The sequence below is a fragment of the Lonchura striata genome, chromosome 17 (genome assembly GCF_046129695.1).
Source record: "Lonchura striata isolate bLonStr1 chromosome 17, bLonStr1.mat, whole genome shotgun sequence".
Classification (NCBI taxonomy): domain Eukaryota; kingdom Metazoa; phylum Chordata; class Aves; order Passeriformes; family Estrildidae; genus Lonchura; species Lonchura striata.
Window position 1 is genome coordinate 4,973,083 of NC_134619.1, and position 19,769 is coordinate 4,992,851.

A 19,769-nucleotide genomic window follows, 5' to 3' on the forward strand; every position below is an offset into this window, starting at 1 on the left:
GTTGGGATGAGCACTGAGCTGCTCTGTGACTGTTCCTCTGGGATTTTGGGATGAGCACTGAGCTGCTCTGTGACTGTTCCTCCGGGATTTTGGGATGAGCATGGAGCTGTTCTGTGACTGTTCCTCTGGGATTTTGGGATGAGCATGGAGCTGCTCTGCGACTGTTCCTCTGGGATTTTGGGATGAGCACTGAGCTGCTCTGTGGCTGTTCCTCTGGGATTTTGGGATGAGCATGGAGCTGTTCTGTGACTGTTCCTCTGGGATTTTGGGATGAGCACTGAGCTGCTCTGTGACTGTTCCTCTGGGATTTTGGGATGAGCATGGAGCTGCTCTGTGACTGTTCCTCTGGGATTTTGGGATGAGCACGGAGCTGCTCTGTGACTGTTCCTCCGGGGTTTTGGGATGAGCATTGAGCTGCTCTGTGACTGTTCCTCCGGGATGTTGGGATGAGCATTGAGCTGCTCTGTGACGGGACATGCAGGAATGAACAACCGTAGGGATTCTGCTGTTCTAGAACCCACAAACCTGCCTGATTTCATATTAGCTTCCATTCAGTTACAGCATCTACAGGCAAATTTGCACCTAAAGACCCCAATAAACCATCAGGAGACTGATAAAAAAGGGAATCTGCCAGTCCACCTGTGTTTGGGAATACCACATTTTCCTACAAGGTTACAGCGAGCTGTCTTGCACTGTAAATTACTACCCACGTCACACGTCCCACAAATCCCACACAGGAGAGCGGCCACAAGGCGGTCACTGCTGCCGGGGGAACCCAAAATCCTCTGGGAACGCGCTCCGTGAGGCGTTCCCGGCCCCGGGGGCTGCTGGTACTGCTCATCTGCATAGCCACGCCCTCATCTGCATATCCCCTGCGCCATTGGCCAGCGGTCTCCCCAGCGGTGGCGCGGCCCGGGGCCGTCAGGCTGGGCGCCTCATTAGCATTCGCCCCGCCTCCCATCGGGGGAACGGGCAGCTGATTCGCCCTTTTGGCAACGGCGGGGCGCGGCCGCGCTCTGCGATTGGCGGAGGTGCCTGTCAATCCGCGGCGGCCAGGGCCGCACTTCCGCCTCGCTGTCGGCGGTGCCGTCGCTGCAGCCGGTGCAGGTAACGCCGCGGGCCGGGCCGGGGCCGCCGCGCCCCGCTCCGCTCCCCGCTCCGTCCCCCGCGGCCTCCGCTCCCCTGGCCGGCCCCGCCGCTCCCACAGCCGCGTTCGGGCCCGGCCCGCGGGTCCCGTCCTCAGCGGGCCGCGCTGTCAGCGCGGCGGGGGCGGGCGGTGCAGCGGCTGCCCCAACGCTTCTCCCGGTGCGGGCGGCCCGGGGAGCCTCGACCCGCACGGGTGTCACGGGGCGGGGCGGGGGCAGCGGCGGGGTGAGCCGTGCCCGGTGCTGTGATTGCTCCCGGTGCTGTGATTCTGACCGGTGCTGAGCCGTGCCCGGTGCTGTGATTGCTCTCGGTGCTGTGCTTCTGTCCGGTGCTGAGCCGTGCCCGGTGCGGTGATTTCCCCCTCTGTGCGGTGATAATCCCCTCGGTGCTCTGATTCCTCCCGTTGCCGTGATTCCCCCGGTGCTGAGCCGTGCCCGGTGCCGTGCCCCTCCCGGTGCGGTGCCCCTCCCGGTGCCGTGCCCCTCCCGGTGCCGTGCCCCCCCCGGTGCCGTGCCCCCCCCGGTGCCGTGCCCCTCCCGGTGCCGTGCCCCCCCCCCGGGGCCGTGCCCCCCTCCCGGTGCCGTGCCCCCCCCGGTGCCGTGCCCCTCCCGGTGCCGTGCCCCTCCCGGTGCCGTGCCCCCCCCGGTGCCGTGCCCCCCCCGGTGCCGTGCTCCCCCCGGTGCCGTGCCCCTCCCGGTGCCGTGCCCCCCCCGGTGCCGTGCCCCTCCCGGTGCCGTGCTCCCCCCGGTGCCGTGCTGCCCCTCCGGCTGAGCCCTGCCCCGTCCCACCCCGGGTTCTCCGGGGCCGGAGGACGCGGCTGTGCAGAGGGTGCGGGTCCGGCAGCCCCAGCGCTGCGCTGTTTCTGGTTTTGCCCTATTTATTTTTCCTTTTACCCTGTTATTTTTCCTTGGACCATATTTTCCCGATTGCTTTTGCAGCCGGGTAGTTAAAGCCAAGGATTCTGCGAGGCCCGGCTCCCCAGAGGAATGTGCTGGGCTCGGTTTCAGCACAGCACAGGAGCCTCAAGGGGCCTTTCAGGTCACAGCTGAAGCAGTTGGGGTTTATTTGAGGTTGGCTTTTCTTTAAGTTTTGTTTTTCACTTACCTACTCGATGTTTCTCTTACAGAGAAGGAGAGAAGCAAGATGGGACAAATAGCAGGAAAAAAGGCTTTTTTTTAAATGACATGCCACCAGAACTTCTGCATGGTAATAAAGGTATAAGATGCCATTTATTTAATTTAGTTACTGATCGTGTTTGTGCTCTCTGTATGTTTGGATTCAGGACTTCTTATTACTGTGCAGCACTTGCAGGCCACAATTTCAAATGTAATTTCAAAATCACCTCCTGGCTTTTATGTGTGCAATAACCTTGTGTGTCCTCTCAGAAGTAACTGCCAAAGCGTGTGGAGTGCAAGCAGATACTTCTTCCATTTACTGTGAATTTTCTCAGCTAAATTACACAGCCTTCCTTTGAGATTCCAGGAAAGTAAAAAGGAAATATGGTGGATCTGCAGTGTTGATTTGCACCACTCTTCCCATAGTGTTTCCTTTTCTAAAGCTTTGCGTGCAAGGGAAATTAAATTTGGTTATTCCAACTTAACCTTCTGAAGTTCTAGAAATCCACATTCGTGTTGCCATCTGGGGGCAACCAGATGTGTTATCAACTTAACAAACTTTCCACCAGCATGCTCAGGGACTTCTAAAACCTCAGGGCAATTTCTGGAAGCAGTGACTTGGGTCACTTCCAAACATGAGGCGCTGTGCCGTGGGATGGGACTAGGAGAACTGGCTAAACTAGCACAGAAGCAAGAAATTCCAAGTGCTGATTTTCTCCCTAAATAACCCCTTGGGTTTTCAGTTACAGTAAACACAGCTTTTTCCTAAAATAGTTGTGGAGCCATACACATGTTGGAGCACATGACAGAAAGCTGAGGGCAGTCTGGGAGAGGATCAGGAGTGATTCTTATTGTTGCTTTCCTGAACCAACAGCACCTCATGATGAACTTGTAACTTCAGGAAGTCCTCAAAAGGAAATGCTGAAATGTCTGCTGTCCAGGAAAAAAATATGGCATTTTTCCTCCAGAACTGGCTCTTCAGCCGTGCCAAAATAGTCTTAGAAACAGAAGGCAAAAGTTTGAGATAGAAAGTGGTGATTAGACAACAAATCCTGTGCCTACAGGCAGTTAATGAGGAGATGGGCTAAAGGTTTCAGTTGATTATATATTGAAAAGCAGTGTGGTTATTAGTTATGTGTTTGCTCACATCTTTTGGTAACTGATCACAGAAGATCGTTTCCACTCTTGAATGGTTTCTTTAAGTCAGTTTTAGTACTGTTGCTGCTTTTCATGATGTATACTTGCTGGCAGGTCTTATGACTGGAACTGGTATTTCTTTCAGTCTTTCTTCTTGTGAATTCTGCTGTGTGAACCTCACATATGCTGACCTAGAACAAAGGTGGAGAGCTTTGCTTTCTGTTATCTTAGTGCTGGCTGGAAAAAATCCCAATCAGGCTTTTTTGGCTTTGATAAGGCTATATTTTTAAATCATTGTTTGTAGTGCCAGTCAGATGATTTTTTTTTTTTTGCTGTTGTTTGAAAGCAAGATTAGCCTGCAAGTACGCTGAATTTTTAAGCAGATAATTTATTAGTTTTGATATTTGAAGTAGCTTGTCCTTGAACAAATGCAATATAACATCATGCTGTTCATATCTAGGCCTTCTGTTTATAAGGTGCCATTTTTGTAGTCCTTCACTCAGCATCAGTTTTGTCACCTGCCTCATGGAGATATAAGAAATGTCTGTATTTGACACTGGTATGATGTTGTAAAATGCTTAGTGTTTAGTCTCTTCTTTGTGAAGTAACTAAAATGTTTGGTTCTTACAATTCTTGGAAGAAGTGCACAAAATGAGGCGTGCAAAGAATATGTGTTAAATATGGAGTGCTCAAGAACCTGAATGTTGCTGAGCTTGCAAATATGCAGCTGATCACATGGGTATCTTCTCTGAGCTGAATAAATTGGAAAGTGAGAGCAAGGAACAAATTGGTCACCCTGCATCTGCCACTTTGGAGATAGGGGACTTTGATATTTTTTCTGTTGCAAAAAAATAGAGGCTATGCTTCATGGCAGATGTTAAATGGGTTTTATTATTTTATGGAATAGACCACCAGAGAACTTTGAATTCAAGAATTCATTACCTCAATCCTTGCATCTTAATAATTACTGTGCAGACAAATTTATGGTGATGTAATTATTTACTTTGTATCCTTAAAGACTTGTAAACGCAAGTTGCAGGAGAGAGCAACAAGCAATTAAATTGTGTCAAATGTGGCTTACCATAACTTTCAGTTATACTCTTGAAAAATGTATTGTTGATTCAGTGCACAAAGACAATGTCTTAATTTTCAGGATCAATAAGTTACAAGAATAGACTAAGCTTACTTAAACTTGATTTTTTTTCTGTCCTTAAATACAGTTACAATTGGAAATTCATTTGCTGGTCTAGACAGATCATTTAGATTACTTCAGTATATTTTATTATGCACCTAATTGAATGAGACAGGTTTGTAGTAGATTGCAGCAGCTCTTCATTCAGAAAATGCAGAGGCTGCACAGTGTTGTCTTCCTGGGTTTGTTTATCCATCTGGTGGGAGGGAGGGTTCACAAAAGGTGAATTGTCCCTGCAGCTGCAGAAGCAGAGCTGGACTTTTTAGTCTTGGCCCTCTTGGTTTTGTAGTCCCAAATTTGAGCTGTGTCTGCTCTGTTGGACACGTAATGGCTGTGCTTGGTGTTAGACCAAATTGGTGTGTGCTGTTCCTGCTCCAGTGCAGCTCCTTTGCTGTGCTGCTCAGTTTTGGATGAGATAAAGGCTCTTGGGATGCTGTGAACCTCTGGGGTATTGCAGAGTTTGCATGCTTAGGCTATTTGTCAAGAAATGTGTTTTCATGGTTGGATAAATAACTTCATTATGTTTTATTAGCACTATTTTTATACTTCAGAGTACTTTTTTTTAGGGCTCCTAAAAGAATCTGTTAGTAGATCTCTCTGTGTTTTGATAGTAGTGATAGTTACAGGCAGTGGAGGTTGAAAATGGTAAAGTGTGTGGATTCTGAGGTGTCTGATTCACATCACTCTTGTTCAGCTCACTAACTCACTAACCAGCTCCTCTGCTCCCTACAGTGTGCCAGGGCAGCCAAGTGAGGATGAGAATCCCTTTGGTAGCTCTCAATGATGAAACTTGTGTGAAGGCTGCAGAGAAATTCTCTCACCAGCCTGTCCCTTTCAGCAGCCTGTGCTGACTGAAAGGAAAACCTTTCCATGCCCTGTGCATGGGTTCTTTCTAGGTTCTGCACTAGAACAATGAAACTGCTGAGTGAATGTTTAATAGTGGAACAAAAATATTACCCATCTTCAGAGGTGTAAATAACTTTTGTTTACATGCTCTCGTTTGGTTTTACACCAAGTGCTGTGTACATTTTGTTACCCAGGTGGGTTTGTGTCACTGAGCAGGTAGCTGGGTGGGTTCTTTATTAAAACTGGGCTCTAAATGGGGATATTTGTCCTGTCTTGAGGAGTCAAAGTTAATTTTGTTTAATTTTTTTTAATGTCTTGACAACAGTAAATGGAGTAGCAACGTTATATTGGAATCCAGTAGGTATTCACTGTAAATGCAGCTTTAAAGGAAATTCAATCATAGCATAAAATATGACTTCCTAAAGCTTTTGCCAATTTGTGGTATCACCTTAAAACCCCCCTCACAAATAGGCTGTGCAGGTGCTCATGCTGTGGACTCTATGTGTGTGAGGAGTTGGTGGTAGGCATAAAAATATGGTTTCTTCTACTGTAAGGCTTTGCACTGGGTTAGTCACTGTCATCCTCCTGCTTTATTTGCTATATAATTGCTACCATAATAGTCTAAGAGTCTCTGTGAAAATTATTTACAAAATAGCTTGTGCAGGGTGAATGTAAACCTGCATCTGTCTGGAGAGAATGAGTCCACAGAGACAAAACTGCCTTTGAGGAGGAAGATCTATAAACTTACATATGTAATTATTCTTGCTGTTCTAGGGGTTTTCTCCAGTGATATTTTTTGCTGTAACTGTCTTCATGTTCATAAGATTCAGTGATCAGTTTGCAGGGGTGGTTGCATTATGGTGAGAAATAACCAAGCATCCTTAATTTTATCTTCAGAGAAGTGTACCTAAATGATTAATTATGTATCTACTGACATTTGTGTCCAATGCCACTGTGCTTGGAGTTATTGATTACTTCCCACCTTCTCTCTTACAAGTAAGATAAAACAGATCCCCAGGAAACAAGTAAGAAATAACTAGTTTTGCAATACAGTATTGAATGATTTATTTTTTTTTAACAGTATGGCTAGAAATGAGCTGATTTATCACTCCTGATCAAACCTAGCATTATGCATCATGCATGGAGAGGTGTGCAGAACAGAATTTTGTCATTTTTTACAGTCATGGGCCATGAAATAGTTTTCAAGGGAAGGTTTCAGTCTGAAAAATGCTTTATCAGTTGCTCTCAGGTGGAAAAATGTCTCTGATATTGAGGTAATGTTAAGAAAGGAGAACATTTACAGAATTCTATATGAATTTCAGTGAAGTGTTTTGCATCAAAAAATATTAATGTGCTGGAATCAAATTTCTTTGATCTGTTTGTTACTTTTGAGGCAAGTTCTGCAAGCCAGTATCCTTGGCTGTAGAAGAGAATTTTTGGCTCAAGTGAAAGTGGGAATAAGCCATTGATTCCATAGGTAGTTGAGCATTGTTCTGGGAGGATATTTTCTGTCCAGGTTCATCTTTACAATTTTTATGTTAAATAAATAATGCTTCTGGTAGAAACATGGGTTTTGGGCTGGGACAATGATTATTGTGTGGGACAATTACTGTCATTTGCTCTGATGCAGGAACAAGTTTTGTGGCCTTTTCTCCTTTGAAAGCCAGACTTGTCGTGTTTCAGTTGTCTCTTAATTCCTGTGAATCACCAAAAATTGGTATTTCTGAGAGAACAGAACATGGTTCTGCCTGCCATAAATGGCTCAGCTCATTTGTTCAAAGCTAACATTTCAAATGTTCAGTTTGTTGTCATCATTGTTTCGAGTGCTGGCACTGAACTGTCCCCAGGCTATTTAATAACTCCCAACTACTTAAGAGCCTGTGACAGGGACAGCTGCAATCTCCCAAGAAATGGAAAAGTGACAGTGGGCTGAGTGTTCAGCTGATCCTCCTCATTCAGCCTCTCTGCACTTTATTTAACAGATTTGAGAAGGAAGTTGCCCTTCTCTTGCTGTGGTTGCAGAGAACGTCATCTTGCCAGGACATCTGGCAGATGGTATTGCATTCAAACTTTGGACTAAGAAACAAATCTCACTTGGTAAAGAAAATCCTCTCCTGGGTTCTGCTGTCTGTGTGGCTGTTCTCTGGCTGATGAGATTTTAAGTGCATAACAGTTAATCTAAATTGCCAATTAAATTGCTTCTTGGCTAATTTTTGTGGGTGTTTTATATCCAGTGTTGCTGGTAACCTAATTTCATGAGTCAATTAAGACTCATCCTTGCTGAAGCTTTCATTCAGAGATGAAACACTGCAGTTTGATGTTTTCAGGAGATGGGTATGAATTAAACACACATGAATATTTATCTGTTAGTTCAAGTTACTTATTTCTGTCCCTTGAAGTACTACAGCTATGTTTTATTTCAGTTGGCAATTCAAGAGATGATGGGGTTGATTCTTATTCCAGCAGCCATGTTGTAGACTAGGGGATTTTATGTTCTTTTTCCCCCTGCTATTATGAAGGATGTGGATATTTGATCTTCTTTTGGTTCTTTGGGAATCTGTCTCTGGACAGAAGGTACATCCTGAACGCATGAAGTCACAGAATCACAGAATGGTTTGGATTGGGAAAGGCCTTAAAGCTCATTTTGTTCCACCCCCAGTCATGGGCAGGGACACTTTCCACTGTCCCAGGTTGCTCCAAACCCTGTCCATCCTGGCCTGGGACACTTCCAGGGATCCAGGGGCAGCCACAGCTGCCCTGGGCACCAGTGCCAGGGCCTCCCCACCCTCACAGGGAAGAATTTCATTCTAATATAAAATGTAAACCTTCCCTCTGTCAGTTTGAAAATTCACATTCTCCCTTGTCATATCAAAGTAATGAAAATGTTTTCATGAGGAAGGTCCCAAGTGACTTCTTTTTCCTTCTTTTTTCTTAATTGCTTGCAATTTTTCTCTTTTTATGTTAAGAAACTTAAATTTTTTAAAATTTACTGTGAAAATGCACACCCAACAAAACCTTGTTAGGCATGTGAGAAAGCTGATGAATGTGCTAGTTCATGAATTCTTTGGTGGCACTTCTAATTCCAGGGTATTGAACTCCTAACACCCTACCTGCTTGTGCTGGTGAACCTCTGTGGTTATTTCAATGCCTGCTTATTGATTCTCTGCTTGGTTTTACGTAAATGCTCCTGGATTTCACAAGTAGATTCACTATCTGTGTAATGATAGGACCAGGTGTTTTATATGTCATGTAGAGTTAGAACATGTGCTTTCAAAGCAAAAAAAAAAAAAAAAAAAAAATTTAATTTAGAAGGGCAGTCAGCAAAACTTTCCAGAATTGCTGCATGATGAGAAATTTCAGCTTGAGCTCTGGAGGAAAAAGGCACTGCATCTGTCCCCAGCCAGCTTCAAACCTGAGCTTGCTGAGCCACATTCCAGCCCAGTGATCCACTCATTGTAAATGCTGGTCTTTCTATAGAAATGTAAATGTTTCTTTAAGGAGGAGTAACTTTTGGTTATCCAGCTGGGTCTTTGTTGAGGATTAAGCTGGAAGAACAAGTTAGGATAGAGAAACTAGTCGAATTAACTTAGGGTAGTTACAGGCTTAAACTCTTACAGGGGTACAGGTTTTTGGGGTTCTTTAATTGGTGTATAAGTTCTTAGGCTCCAGGATCATGGTTGAATTAAGTTGGTTGTTTTTGTTACTTTTCTCCTGAGAAATGAACTTTGAGAGGGAACAAGCCTACGAAGTGACAAATTTGAGGGATTACTAATTTAGCAAGATAAAGGCAGTGGGTTCCCACACGCTGGTTTTGGAGAGCAGCCCCGAAGGTGGAATGTGCATCTTCTCTCAGAGATGCTCACATGCACTGAATGCCTGCAGCAAATGAGGCAGTTTATAAAGTGGTTTGCAGAGTCTTGTGCTTTTGTTGTCCTGGTTTTAAAAATAAGTTCAAGTGGGAGGAAATGGTTTAAAATAGGAATTGTGCAGAGTCTGGGAGTGCTGTATTTCTGGAAGAGAATTTGTGTGCCTTCTACTGCTGGGGACTGTGACCTTGTAGGGGACACTCTGACCTGCAGAGAGCTTTGCATGCAGAGTGTGTTATTGGCAGCCACATCAACTGGGACTTGTCACAGCCCAGTGACAGGTTGAGCTCTGTGCCTGGCAGACCACTTTGTGTGACATTATTCACAACCACTTTGTTCTTCCTTGGTCATGGGCCCTGGCTGGGGCTGTGGCTGGTGTGAATAGTTTGTTACACGCTCTGCATCAAGGCTGTGGGGGTCCCTGGAGAAGGAAGTTTGCTCTGAGCTCCTCCTGGGACCTGTCTGGTGTTTAGGAACTGCCCTTTCTGTTTGTTCCCTCTGCTGTGCCTGTAAACCAGCAAACCTCAGCTGCTGCAAGTGTTCTCTCAGCAAGTCTGTATGGAAACCTGTTTGTTGCATTCCTGTTGGTTACTGTGTATGCAAGAAAATGTCCAAACAGACTCTGTGTTTCTTCTACTCTGTAGGACTGAAAGGTGAGACCATGACAGGATGTTTATGCCTTATGAATTTTCCAGGGCAGCAGCTGGTCCTGAGCTCCTTAAGGTCTGTCTGACACAGGAGTGTTGCACCCTTCTTTCAATGGCAATTTTGATAAAAGCTACTAACCACACTTGCTGGTGTGCAAGTGAATTCTTCTGGGGACATCAGGGAATGGAAGAGGAAATACAGGTTACAGATGCTGAATATGAATTTACCAGGATGTTTTTGTCTTCTGTTGTTTCAGCCTAGTTGAAAGTAACTTTTACTGTTGCTCTTAGTAAGAGAACAGGATTTAATCCCAGCTTTTGGCTCATGAAAGCTGAATGCTGTTATCACTGTGTGTTCAGCTACATGCAAATTCATGTTAATCTCTGTATAAAAGAACTGAATGTAAATTAAGTGATACAAGTGGGTAGTTATTCCTCGTGTAACTCAGCAAAATATATTATTTTTTTCCTTTTTAAAATGTTCCTAACACCTTCAGACAATTTGTGACTGTAATTATTTAAAGCTTTTTCAATGCATATTTTGTATATAACTTACAGGAATATGATTGAACTTTTAAATAGCAGTGAGCTTCAGGTGTGGTGTGAGGTAGATGTCGGGAAAGCACAACATAACCCTGCTTTTCATTTGTCTCTGATTCTTGTCACTTCATTTGTACTTGGCCTGTGTTTTTATAGAAAAACTTTGTTGTCTTTGCAGTGAAACTGCACATTGTGGGATGTAGTTCCACTTCACAAGGCCTTTTGTAATGCAATTATTATTGTGCAGGAGAGGGGAGAGGAGCAACTGGCATTCATCTGTATGACCTTATTTATTTTAAGGCTCTTCATAATATTTGACAGTTTTGTAAATCATAGTTTTTATTTCTTAGTGCCTTCTATACAACACTAAACAGAAAAAGGGAAGATGCAAGAAAACACAGAGAAAATAATGTAGTTGTAGTCCTGATCATGAGAGGGCTGTGTCTTGTACATATTGAAGTTTCCTTCTGGAAATATTGGCAGCTCTTTTGTTAGAAGGATGCAATGCTTGCAAACAATTGAAAGCATAAATGCCTTGCATCTTCAAAGATGTTGGAGGATGAGGACTTGTAAATATGATATTGCTGGTGCAGAGATTGATATAAAATCCTATTGTAGCAAGGAGATGGGAAGTTCCTTAGGGAAAAGTGACAAACTGAAATACCTATCCTTGAAAGACATAAACCACTTCAAGGCTAAATTAATTAACTTAGATGAGTCCCATAATGGGCTGGTTTAGCTCCTCCCTCTGAGGACAGTTAGAAGATCTGTATGTATGTGAGACACTCAAACAGCTTTTGTTCTGGGCAGTGAGGGGAAAAAGACTTGAAACACAGTCTGGTTTCTTGCAGAGAAAAAGAAGGAATTGGCTTCAAACATGGTAAACTCTCCTCCTAGGAGCACAGTGCACTTCTGGCTTTGTTCCTCTTAATTGGAATGGAATTGTGCGATTATAATTACTCTGGAGAAACTACTGTCACAAAAGCAGTGGAATCTTCATGGTCAGAAAAAATTGAGACTGACAGATTGAGGTTGTTTTGGAGGAGCTATCGATAGCATTGCCATGCTGTTGTCATTGTCATTTATTGCTGTGTACTTGGCTCGTTGTTGGAACCTGGTGAACATTTGTAAGAATAAAAATGAAATTTTCTCATTCTTCTCCTTAAACTAAAATTGGGTGAGGTAAAAATATTTGCATTACACCATTATCAACCATCTGGAAAAAATCTAACTTAGTCCATCCATAAAGTAGAGCTGGAATGCTACATAAATCTCTTAAGTTATTTGCAGAGTGCGTGGTTCTACTGAGGAAAAGTCTGTTGGTTCTTTACATTCCTTCTAGAGGGAAAAGTCTCCAATTGTCTCTTTAAGAGTGCAAAGCAGTAGCCTGACAAAACTTCTCAAGAGTCACTACATATTGATTGCATGATCTAGAGTCAGACCCAACATTTTCATGCAGTGGTTAGACTTTGAGATACTGAGGTTCTTTCTTGTTCCCAGCTTTCTTGGTTAAGGATGCAGTAAGGAGAATTTTTGGTTTGCCAGCTGGCTTTTTCTTCTGTCACTCTGCTCCTTCTAGCTACATTTGCCTGAAATTTAACTTGCTGTAAATAAGATATGTTTTACAGTAATGTATATGAAGTATTTATACAGAGAGAAGTGTGACACAGTAAATCAGCTGTTCTTGTGGCAGGTAGTAGTTGTCTTCAAAATTACTGTGGTTATCAAAGAAAGCTGTTTACTTATGAATGCAAAAATCCCTCTTTTGCCATGGAAAGAAACAGGAAAATTAATGTTTGTCAAGTGTGAGCATTTGTACACAGGAGAAATGTGGAATCTGCTAATTCTGTTTCCCCTGTTTTGTCAAATAGATCATCTAAAGCAGCTGGGTATTTGCAAAAGAAGAGCCTGACAGCACCCAGATACTTTAAATCAAGTTCAACGATGCATTAGAGAGAGCTGCACTGGCTGCACAGATTTCACACTGAAGGATGAACAGTGAAGAGGAGTTTTATGATGCCGTTACGGGTGAGTGAGGGGCACAGTGCCAAGGGGGTAAAACCCCTATAAATTCCATTGTGTGTGTGGTGGGGGGCTGGCAATATATGGCTGTTAATAATAAATCAAAAGTAAACTTGTGTTGGTAAAACTTGTAGTGCTGTCTTCTGAAAAGTAGAAAAGGGAAATTGTAGCTCGTGTTCAGGCTTGGAAATGAGGAGGGTTTTTTTTGTTAAAGCATAATGCCAGTTATTATTTAATCACTGTAACAGTCCTTTAGTGGCCAGGTCTTGCTTTCATTTTCTGTGAAAATCAATTTAATAGCAGCTTGAGAAGCAGACCCTTTGAAAGGTGAAATATTTCCTGTGGGTCGTTTTATTGTTATTGTATTCATTTTTTTATTTTAATGGAAAACTTATCCTAAAGAATTGAAGTAAAAAATGTTTTTCTAGTCAGAAACAAATTGCTGTAAAAGTATGTTTTCAAGATAGGGAGCCAAAAGTCTTTGCAATCCTATTTTCTCTAAAAAAGCAAACATGAATCACTTCACACTTGAGCAGTGTATCAAATAGTACTTTGCTTTCAACTAATGAGGATGAATAGTTATTTATAAGAGCTTTAGATGTGAAATAAAATGCTTGAAGTATTTTAATAAAGAAAAATGAAATCCTCTTAAAGATTTCAAGCAATTTTAAAGATTTCCACTGAAATGTCTCTCAAGAAATCCTGTAGCAGAGGTGAAATGAGAAATACTGAGTGTACAGTAGTTAATGTAAAATCACAGGAATGAAAAAAGAGAATAAAGGCAAGTGTGAAAGCTGCAGGAATGGAAGTAGCATGGTAGGCAGAAGTGGGTAAGGTAGACTTAGACATGGTTGTTGGAAATTCATGTGAGGAGTTAACAGAGGGGGCTGGGTGAAGCAGTGTGACTGACAGCAGACTGTACAGGACTTGTCACAACTATGTCACAGAGGAGAGAAGGAAACTTGGTTTGCATTCATGCCAGCTGGGAGTGATGGGGACGAATACTCCAAATTCATCTGTAAAATCAAACCATTGTACCATTAAAATTTTTCAGTGTGTCATTAATAATCTTTCAGTTCCAAGAGCTCAGGGTCACTGCCATAAGTGAACAAGATTATTTTTCCACTGAAAAAGGTGTGAAAAGAAATGTACCTCTAGACACAAGGTCTGCATTGTACAGCTTTGGTGATGCATTCCTTTGTCCCTTGCTGCAGAGCTGCACAGCCCTTGGTGTTTGACTCATCTGCATTTAGACACTCTGGTTTTGTCTTTTTCCCTCTTCCTCCTCTTTTTTCCCCCTACCTCAAAAGGTTGATTCCCCCTGCAAGTGCTCCAGGTGGTGGTGACTGAGCTATTGTGCATGAGCTGTTCTTGTACCTGCAGTCCTGCCTGACTCTGCTCAGAACTGGGGGTTGTGTATCAGTTCTGTGAGCACTCCTTGTTCCAGCCTCATCTTTTTCTTCCACAGGGGGGAATGTGCTGGCAGAAGATAAATTTATTTATATATATATATATGTGTGTGTGTGTGTGTTATATGTGTTTCTTTGAGCCTAGTAGTTAGTTTAAGAGGAGTGCTAGGTTTGGAATACTTTGCTACAGGTTTGTTCTCCCTCTGGATTATCTGTCTTTAAGGACAGGTGCTCAATGCCTTTCTCCAGCTGGGTGCTTTAGGAGATGGTGACAATTTGATGAGTATTTTGCACAGACCTAGTGAGGTCAGACCTAGTTCTTTGGAGCTGTGTCTTGTCCAGGTCATTCAGAAATGTGACACCAAAAACCACTGTAAATGGGCCGCTCTGCATTTCTGTTCCCTGGCTGCTGCTGTCTGTGGTAGTTCTCTGCTCCTGTTAACACTGTGGATCTTTCACGTGGTGCTTTAGTGATTTTTTTAGGTGTTGATGGGTCCTGGTAGTGCCTGCCTGTCTCAATTTTTTTATGGTCTGGACATGGCAGGTGTAGGTGCAGTACTCCTAGGAGATCAAGTCCACAATCACGGTCCTTTCTGAGCCAAGGTGAGCTTCCAGGTTTCCCAGTGAAAACTTGAGGATCTGAGGTTCCAAATTTTGATTAAAAAAGTATCAAATTCTCTTGGCAGGCTCCTCAGTCTGCTCTTTCCAAGGATGCTCACCTTGTTTTTAGGTCAGATCAGTAGAAGGGCAGAAGCTGCCTTCAGATGTGTTTAATCTGCTCAAAATCTAGGGTTGGGATGTGGCTGCCAGGAATGAGCACGTTTTCCAGCTGTGTTTCAGTGTTGAGATGAAAACAGTGTGTGCACCATACTTTTCTCTTGCTCCTGCTGCATCCTGGGCCCTGGTTTCCCAGAAGGAGCTGCAATGTGTTCCCAAAGTTCACTGATTTTAGGAATTGAGTGCTGGGATTTGTGTCCTGTAGGGAGTATAGCAGGCTTAGAGCATTTGGACTCTGTGGGAGTTACTCCAGAATTCTGCAGCACACTCAGCAGCAGCCCATGTGGTTTTCTACCTCCTTGAAAGAAGTATGGACTCACTCCTTGAGGAAGTCACAGCTTTTCCATAGTTATTAATTAATGACATCCACTTGTAGAATACAAATGTCTCCCAAGGGGACCCCTGATTTTTATAGTGCTGGATTTAATTCCTTGCCTGCTTCCGAAGTTTCCTGCTTCTGACACTGTCCCCATCTCATCCAAAAGACATGGTCATGGCAGGGAACTGTGTGCTGTGTGACTGGGAATCATCCTCCTGGTACATGGTTTGTCCCTGACTGGATGATGATGGCACTTGTGGAGGTGCAGCATGGACTGGGGTATTGATGAATCAAGGGGATGGATGGAGTTGGTGACAAAGCTTCCACGGGGAGAAGTTTCTTTGCAGTCAGGGGTTATTAGCATTGCTGACACTTGACAGCCTTACCTCCTGAATGAGTACTCCCCTTGAGAATGTTACCTGTGATCTCACTTAATTCCAGACATCCCAGCTGCCAACAATCTGCTTTTTCTCCAATTCCAGTGGCCTCTTTCTCTGAGGTTGCATCAGGGTAAAGGTGATCAATTCCTAGATGAATTTCAGATTCTTTGAATTTTTCTGTGAGACAACATGCAGCTTTGATCTATGTCACTCTGGGTGTGTTAATGCCATTACTGACTTTGTAAAGACTGTGTGCCATCAGGGGCCTCTTTTGAGCTGTATCCTTCATTAATATTCTCAGGTATCTTTTTGCCAAAGTGTTTTGTGGAAGTGTTGCCACAAAATGCCTGGCTGCTTACCAGGGTAATTTATTTTTGAGAACACTAATAGTTTAATTTTGCTTTTTTAAAATATTAGTCTGCACTTCCACAGAAATGTGTTCTGTGCCCATGAGGCTCAGGTGGTTCATCCACCAGGTGTATTTGTGAGGCTGTTGTTCTCTCTTGCTTTCACGTGGGGAGAAGGAAGTGAGGTTATCTGCCAAACTGATGTATTTTCATTCTGTCTGGATCAGACTGAATCAGTGGCTGTGTAAGTAAGTATTGCAGATGTTGTGAAAGGCCAACCTGCCTCCATCAGCTACAGCTTGTGACAATGGACTTAATTTGGAAAATGGAGAATAGTTCATTTCTGGCAAAGAAATACAGTACCACTTGCTGTCTGCACTTCCAGCATGTTTATCCCTATTCCTTATGCCTTTTTTAGGTCTGAAGGCTCTCAGTACCAAGGTGTTTTGATTCCCTTTCTGCCTTGGCTGACAATTAATGATTACTCAGGGAAGTTGCTGACTGTCCAAGGGGAGGGCTCATGTCCCTGGCCATGACTCAAGCAGGGCCTCTGCTGCCTTGGCTCATGGGCAGCACACTCTGAGTGCACTTGCTTCATTTGCAGGATGTGGAAGAGGAAGGCTAAGAAAACTAAAGTTACTGGCAAGTCACTTTTCTTTAAGCTCTTGAAATAGATTTTTGCTGGCACCCAACTTAAGTATTTTACTTTGAAAGTTTAAGACTTCTTAAAAGCTTTTGTTTCACTCTTAACACACGTAAGTGGAATTTCTGATTAAGCTAATTGTTGACATTTTATTTCTGTCTCTGGTTCCCATCCTTCTTTTAAATCTCCATTTTTATTCTCACTCCCAGTGGCTTTTCAGTAAGTAACCTCCTTGGTTTCTTAAGTTCAAAGCTTTATTGGCAGCTGGTGTAAGGCTCTTTTAGGAACTTACTTAAACTACAACAAATCATTTCTGTACTCTATTTTTCTTTCAGATCTACTTCCTCTCCATAAAACAGTGTCTGGGTATAAGACCTAGAACTTCATTGAGAAGCATCTTCCTAAGCTTCTCAATGGGCTTGTAGAGGATAAGCCATGTGATGCTAAGGTGGAAAGTGCAGTTGAAAGTCTGTGATTATCTGGCTATGTACCATAGTGGTTTTGGTTTGGTGATTTTTTTTTAAGTAATTAGGTGGATGTGCAGTCTAATAAAAGCTGACTTGCCCTTCTGATGTACTTCCTTTTCTGGAGCAGGGATTTAATTTTTGTTGTTTGTCTGCAAAGACACTCATTTGAGTTGGTATTTATTTAGTTACCAATGACCTACTGTTGTCAATAAATAATATATATATTTTTGAATCTAAATTCCTCTTGTGCTTTACAGGAACAGGACAACAACTCTGAATCATAGGAAACAAACACTAATGTGGATAACACAATTATCATTTGTTAGGATTTGCAGGGTTTCAGGTACAATGTAAAGACTGAAATTACAGTAACATTTTTCAGAACTATTCCCTATAAGCCAGTGGACAATTCCTGTTGTGAAGCTTTACTTTTACATTTAGATGTGTTATTCTCATTGAAGTGATGCTGTTCCTTGTGTTGTGTGAGCTTGATCAGTTTTTTGGGTGAGGGTATTGTACCAAAAAGATTTTTTTTTCAAGCTTATAGTTGAGCTAATAAGTTATTTTGCTGCTTGTACTGTAACAGGTTCCGAAAAAGTTAATATATGGTTAAAAATACTATTTTAAAATCAGAAATATTTTGTTATGAGTTGACTGAAGGTTTTTTTAAGACAGGTGTTTCAGGGTAGTCCTCATTTTAATTAACTGAATGTATATGTGACTGTCATGCTTTCCAGTTGAGTACTAAGAGTGCCAAGGTGTGGTTATTGCTGTGTAATTGCATTCTTGTGACATCAAAACGTAGGAGACAGGGCAAGACATGACATCACCCATTACACCTGTTTACCAAACAAGATCATATCCCTGGGACTTCCTGGTGCAGTTCTGAATGTTATTGCCATGGTCTTGGTCCCTGAGAAATGTGCAGCTTTTTGTTTCTGGAATGTGTGCTCTGCATGAATTGCTCTAATGCAGCAAAACTCTGCATGAATTGCTCTAATGCAGCAAAAGCAGCCATTGGAGAGGTTAAAATAAAGTTGAAGTACTACTTTGTAAAAAAGTGAATGTCAGAAGATCACAGCATTTTAGTCTATTTAAAATGAAATAATCTTTGTCATGACTGATTTCTGTACTTCATTAGAGAGTTTATAGGATTTGTTATATTTCAGAATCTTTCTGTACCCACAGCTGACTCTGGGACATAGCTGAGTGTGATGGGAGCTCAGTACAGAGACAAGGGACTGCCCAGGTTGTGACAGCTGGAATGAAAGAAATGCAAAAATTATGCTGTATATTCCATAAAAACCATGGCAAAAATTGTATGCCAGCAAATACCCACGTTTACTGTTGCTTTTTGACTCTTGAATTGGAAGCTGGAAACTAAAGTATTTCTTGAGGAAGAATTGACCCCTTTGGACTCAGAAAGGACTAAATTACATTAGAATTAATTTCAGCAAAAATGTTCCTTTATTACACTGATTGATTTTGTGCTGTAGTCCGTGGCAGTTGTGAAGGATTGCATTAACTGCTCATTTAAGGGTGCTCTGTGGTGATGCTGCTGTGGTTTACAAGTGGTTTGTTCCAGCAGCACTGAGGGGAGGCCTCTTGCTGTTGATTTAGGACCAAGGGCATGTGTAGAGGTGCATAGAATGCTTTTAAAATCTTCTTATTCAAAGCCATATGCAAAAATTCTCATTATTTATATTACTATATGTGTAGTTTATATGACTAAAAATCATTAGACTGGAATCTTGGTATGTTGGTTTAGTCCAACTTTTACTTAGGGCTGCTTGATAACACAGGTTTGTGTTCTACAGATTCCTGCTGGTTTAACATTTTTGGGATTAAAGCTGGTCCAAGCAGGTTGCTGCAGGCTGGGGTTTGGTTACAATGGTATTTCCAGTAGCTCTGGACCAAGGGGATGGATTTGGGAGATGGGAAGTGCAGCCACCTCCTGCAGGTCAGGCTCTGGGTCACTTGCAGAGCTCAAGGAATGGTTCATCCTGGTGTCCACAAGCTCCTGCTGCAGCCATTAGGGGAGTGTTAGATGGTTTGCACATATGGGTGGCAAAAAGAAGTTCAATACCATTTCTGTGGTTTCACTTGTCTGGGTGTTTGCCCCTGCATCGTGAAATAGCTGTTTTTTCTTTTTTCCCCTTTTTTTCCTTGTCTATTAGCAGTGTAAGTTTAATTTATTTGAGGTCTTTGAGGAAAGCTACATAACTGAAACAAATTATTGTAATTATACTGCAGCTCTGGAAAAGAGAAAATGCAGCTAATCTGATTAGGAGCTACTCAAGAACTTTTAAGATTCTAAATTAGTGTTATATTCAGCAGTGTGAAAAATGATAATTCTTGGTTCTAATGCAATAGTTGGCTCATAATATTCCTGGAAATTAGGCCACTTAATAAGGGTTTTCACTCTGATACTCTTTAAAATGAACTAACCTAGTCCAAGTGTACTTGAGGTGTGAGACTTGCAAAATGTGAGTGGCACTCTGTGGCATGGTAAGGCTCCTAAGAAAATGTTGCCTTTTGGTTTTTATGCAGGCTTTGATTCTGACAATTCTTCAGGAGACTTTTCAGAAGCAAATCATAAAGGTCCAGAAATGCTTGATCTGGATCCACACCAAAGCAATAGGAATGGAAAGCATAATGGAGAAGCAGAGATACAAGAAAATGGGATTAAGAGACACAGGTAAAAGCACAGAGCTGCAGAGGAGATGGGAGTGGAGCATGTGCTGCCTCACACCTTTTGGGGCATTGCTGTTCTCATGGGAGAGGGTAATTCTCTGGGATTGGAAAGTATTTCATGTGTCTGCTTCCTGTGCCAGGTCTGGGGTGATGCTTTGCTTCCTTTATAAGATGCTTCAATAGAAAAGAAAATGGCTTGTTGTTTTAGGGGCTGATAATGAC

At 42.7% G+C, this 19,769-nt stretch overlaps 1 protein-coding gene across 3 annotated transcripts in view; it reads left to right on the forward strand.

Moving 5' to 3' along the window:
- Positions 1 to 985: 985 nt before the first annotated feature.
- The window catches only part of OSBPL2 (oxysterol binding protein like 2), a 33,876-nt gene continuing 15,092 nt past the window's right edge, over positions 986 to 19,769 (forward strand). For 2 of the 3 annotated variants that reach the window (XM_021553603.3, XM_077786989.1), the window contains exons 1-4: positions 986 to 1,107; positions 2,273 to 2,361; positions 12,361 to 12,517; positions 19,404 to 19,551. In XM_021553603.3, coding sequence (XP_021409278.1) covers positions 12,481 to 12,517; positions 19,404 to 19,551 — 185 coding nt within the window. In that variant the 5' untranslated portion in view covers positions 986 to 1,107; positions 2,273 to 2,361; positions 12,361 to 12,480. Of the gene's footprint in view, positions 1,108 to 1,471; positions 1,492 to 2,272; positions 2,362 to 12,360; positions 12,518 to 19,403; positions 19,552 to 19,769 lie in introns of those variants that run through there. The other variant, XM_077786988.1, reaches the window with a different exon arrangement.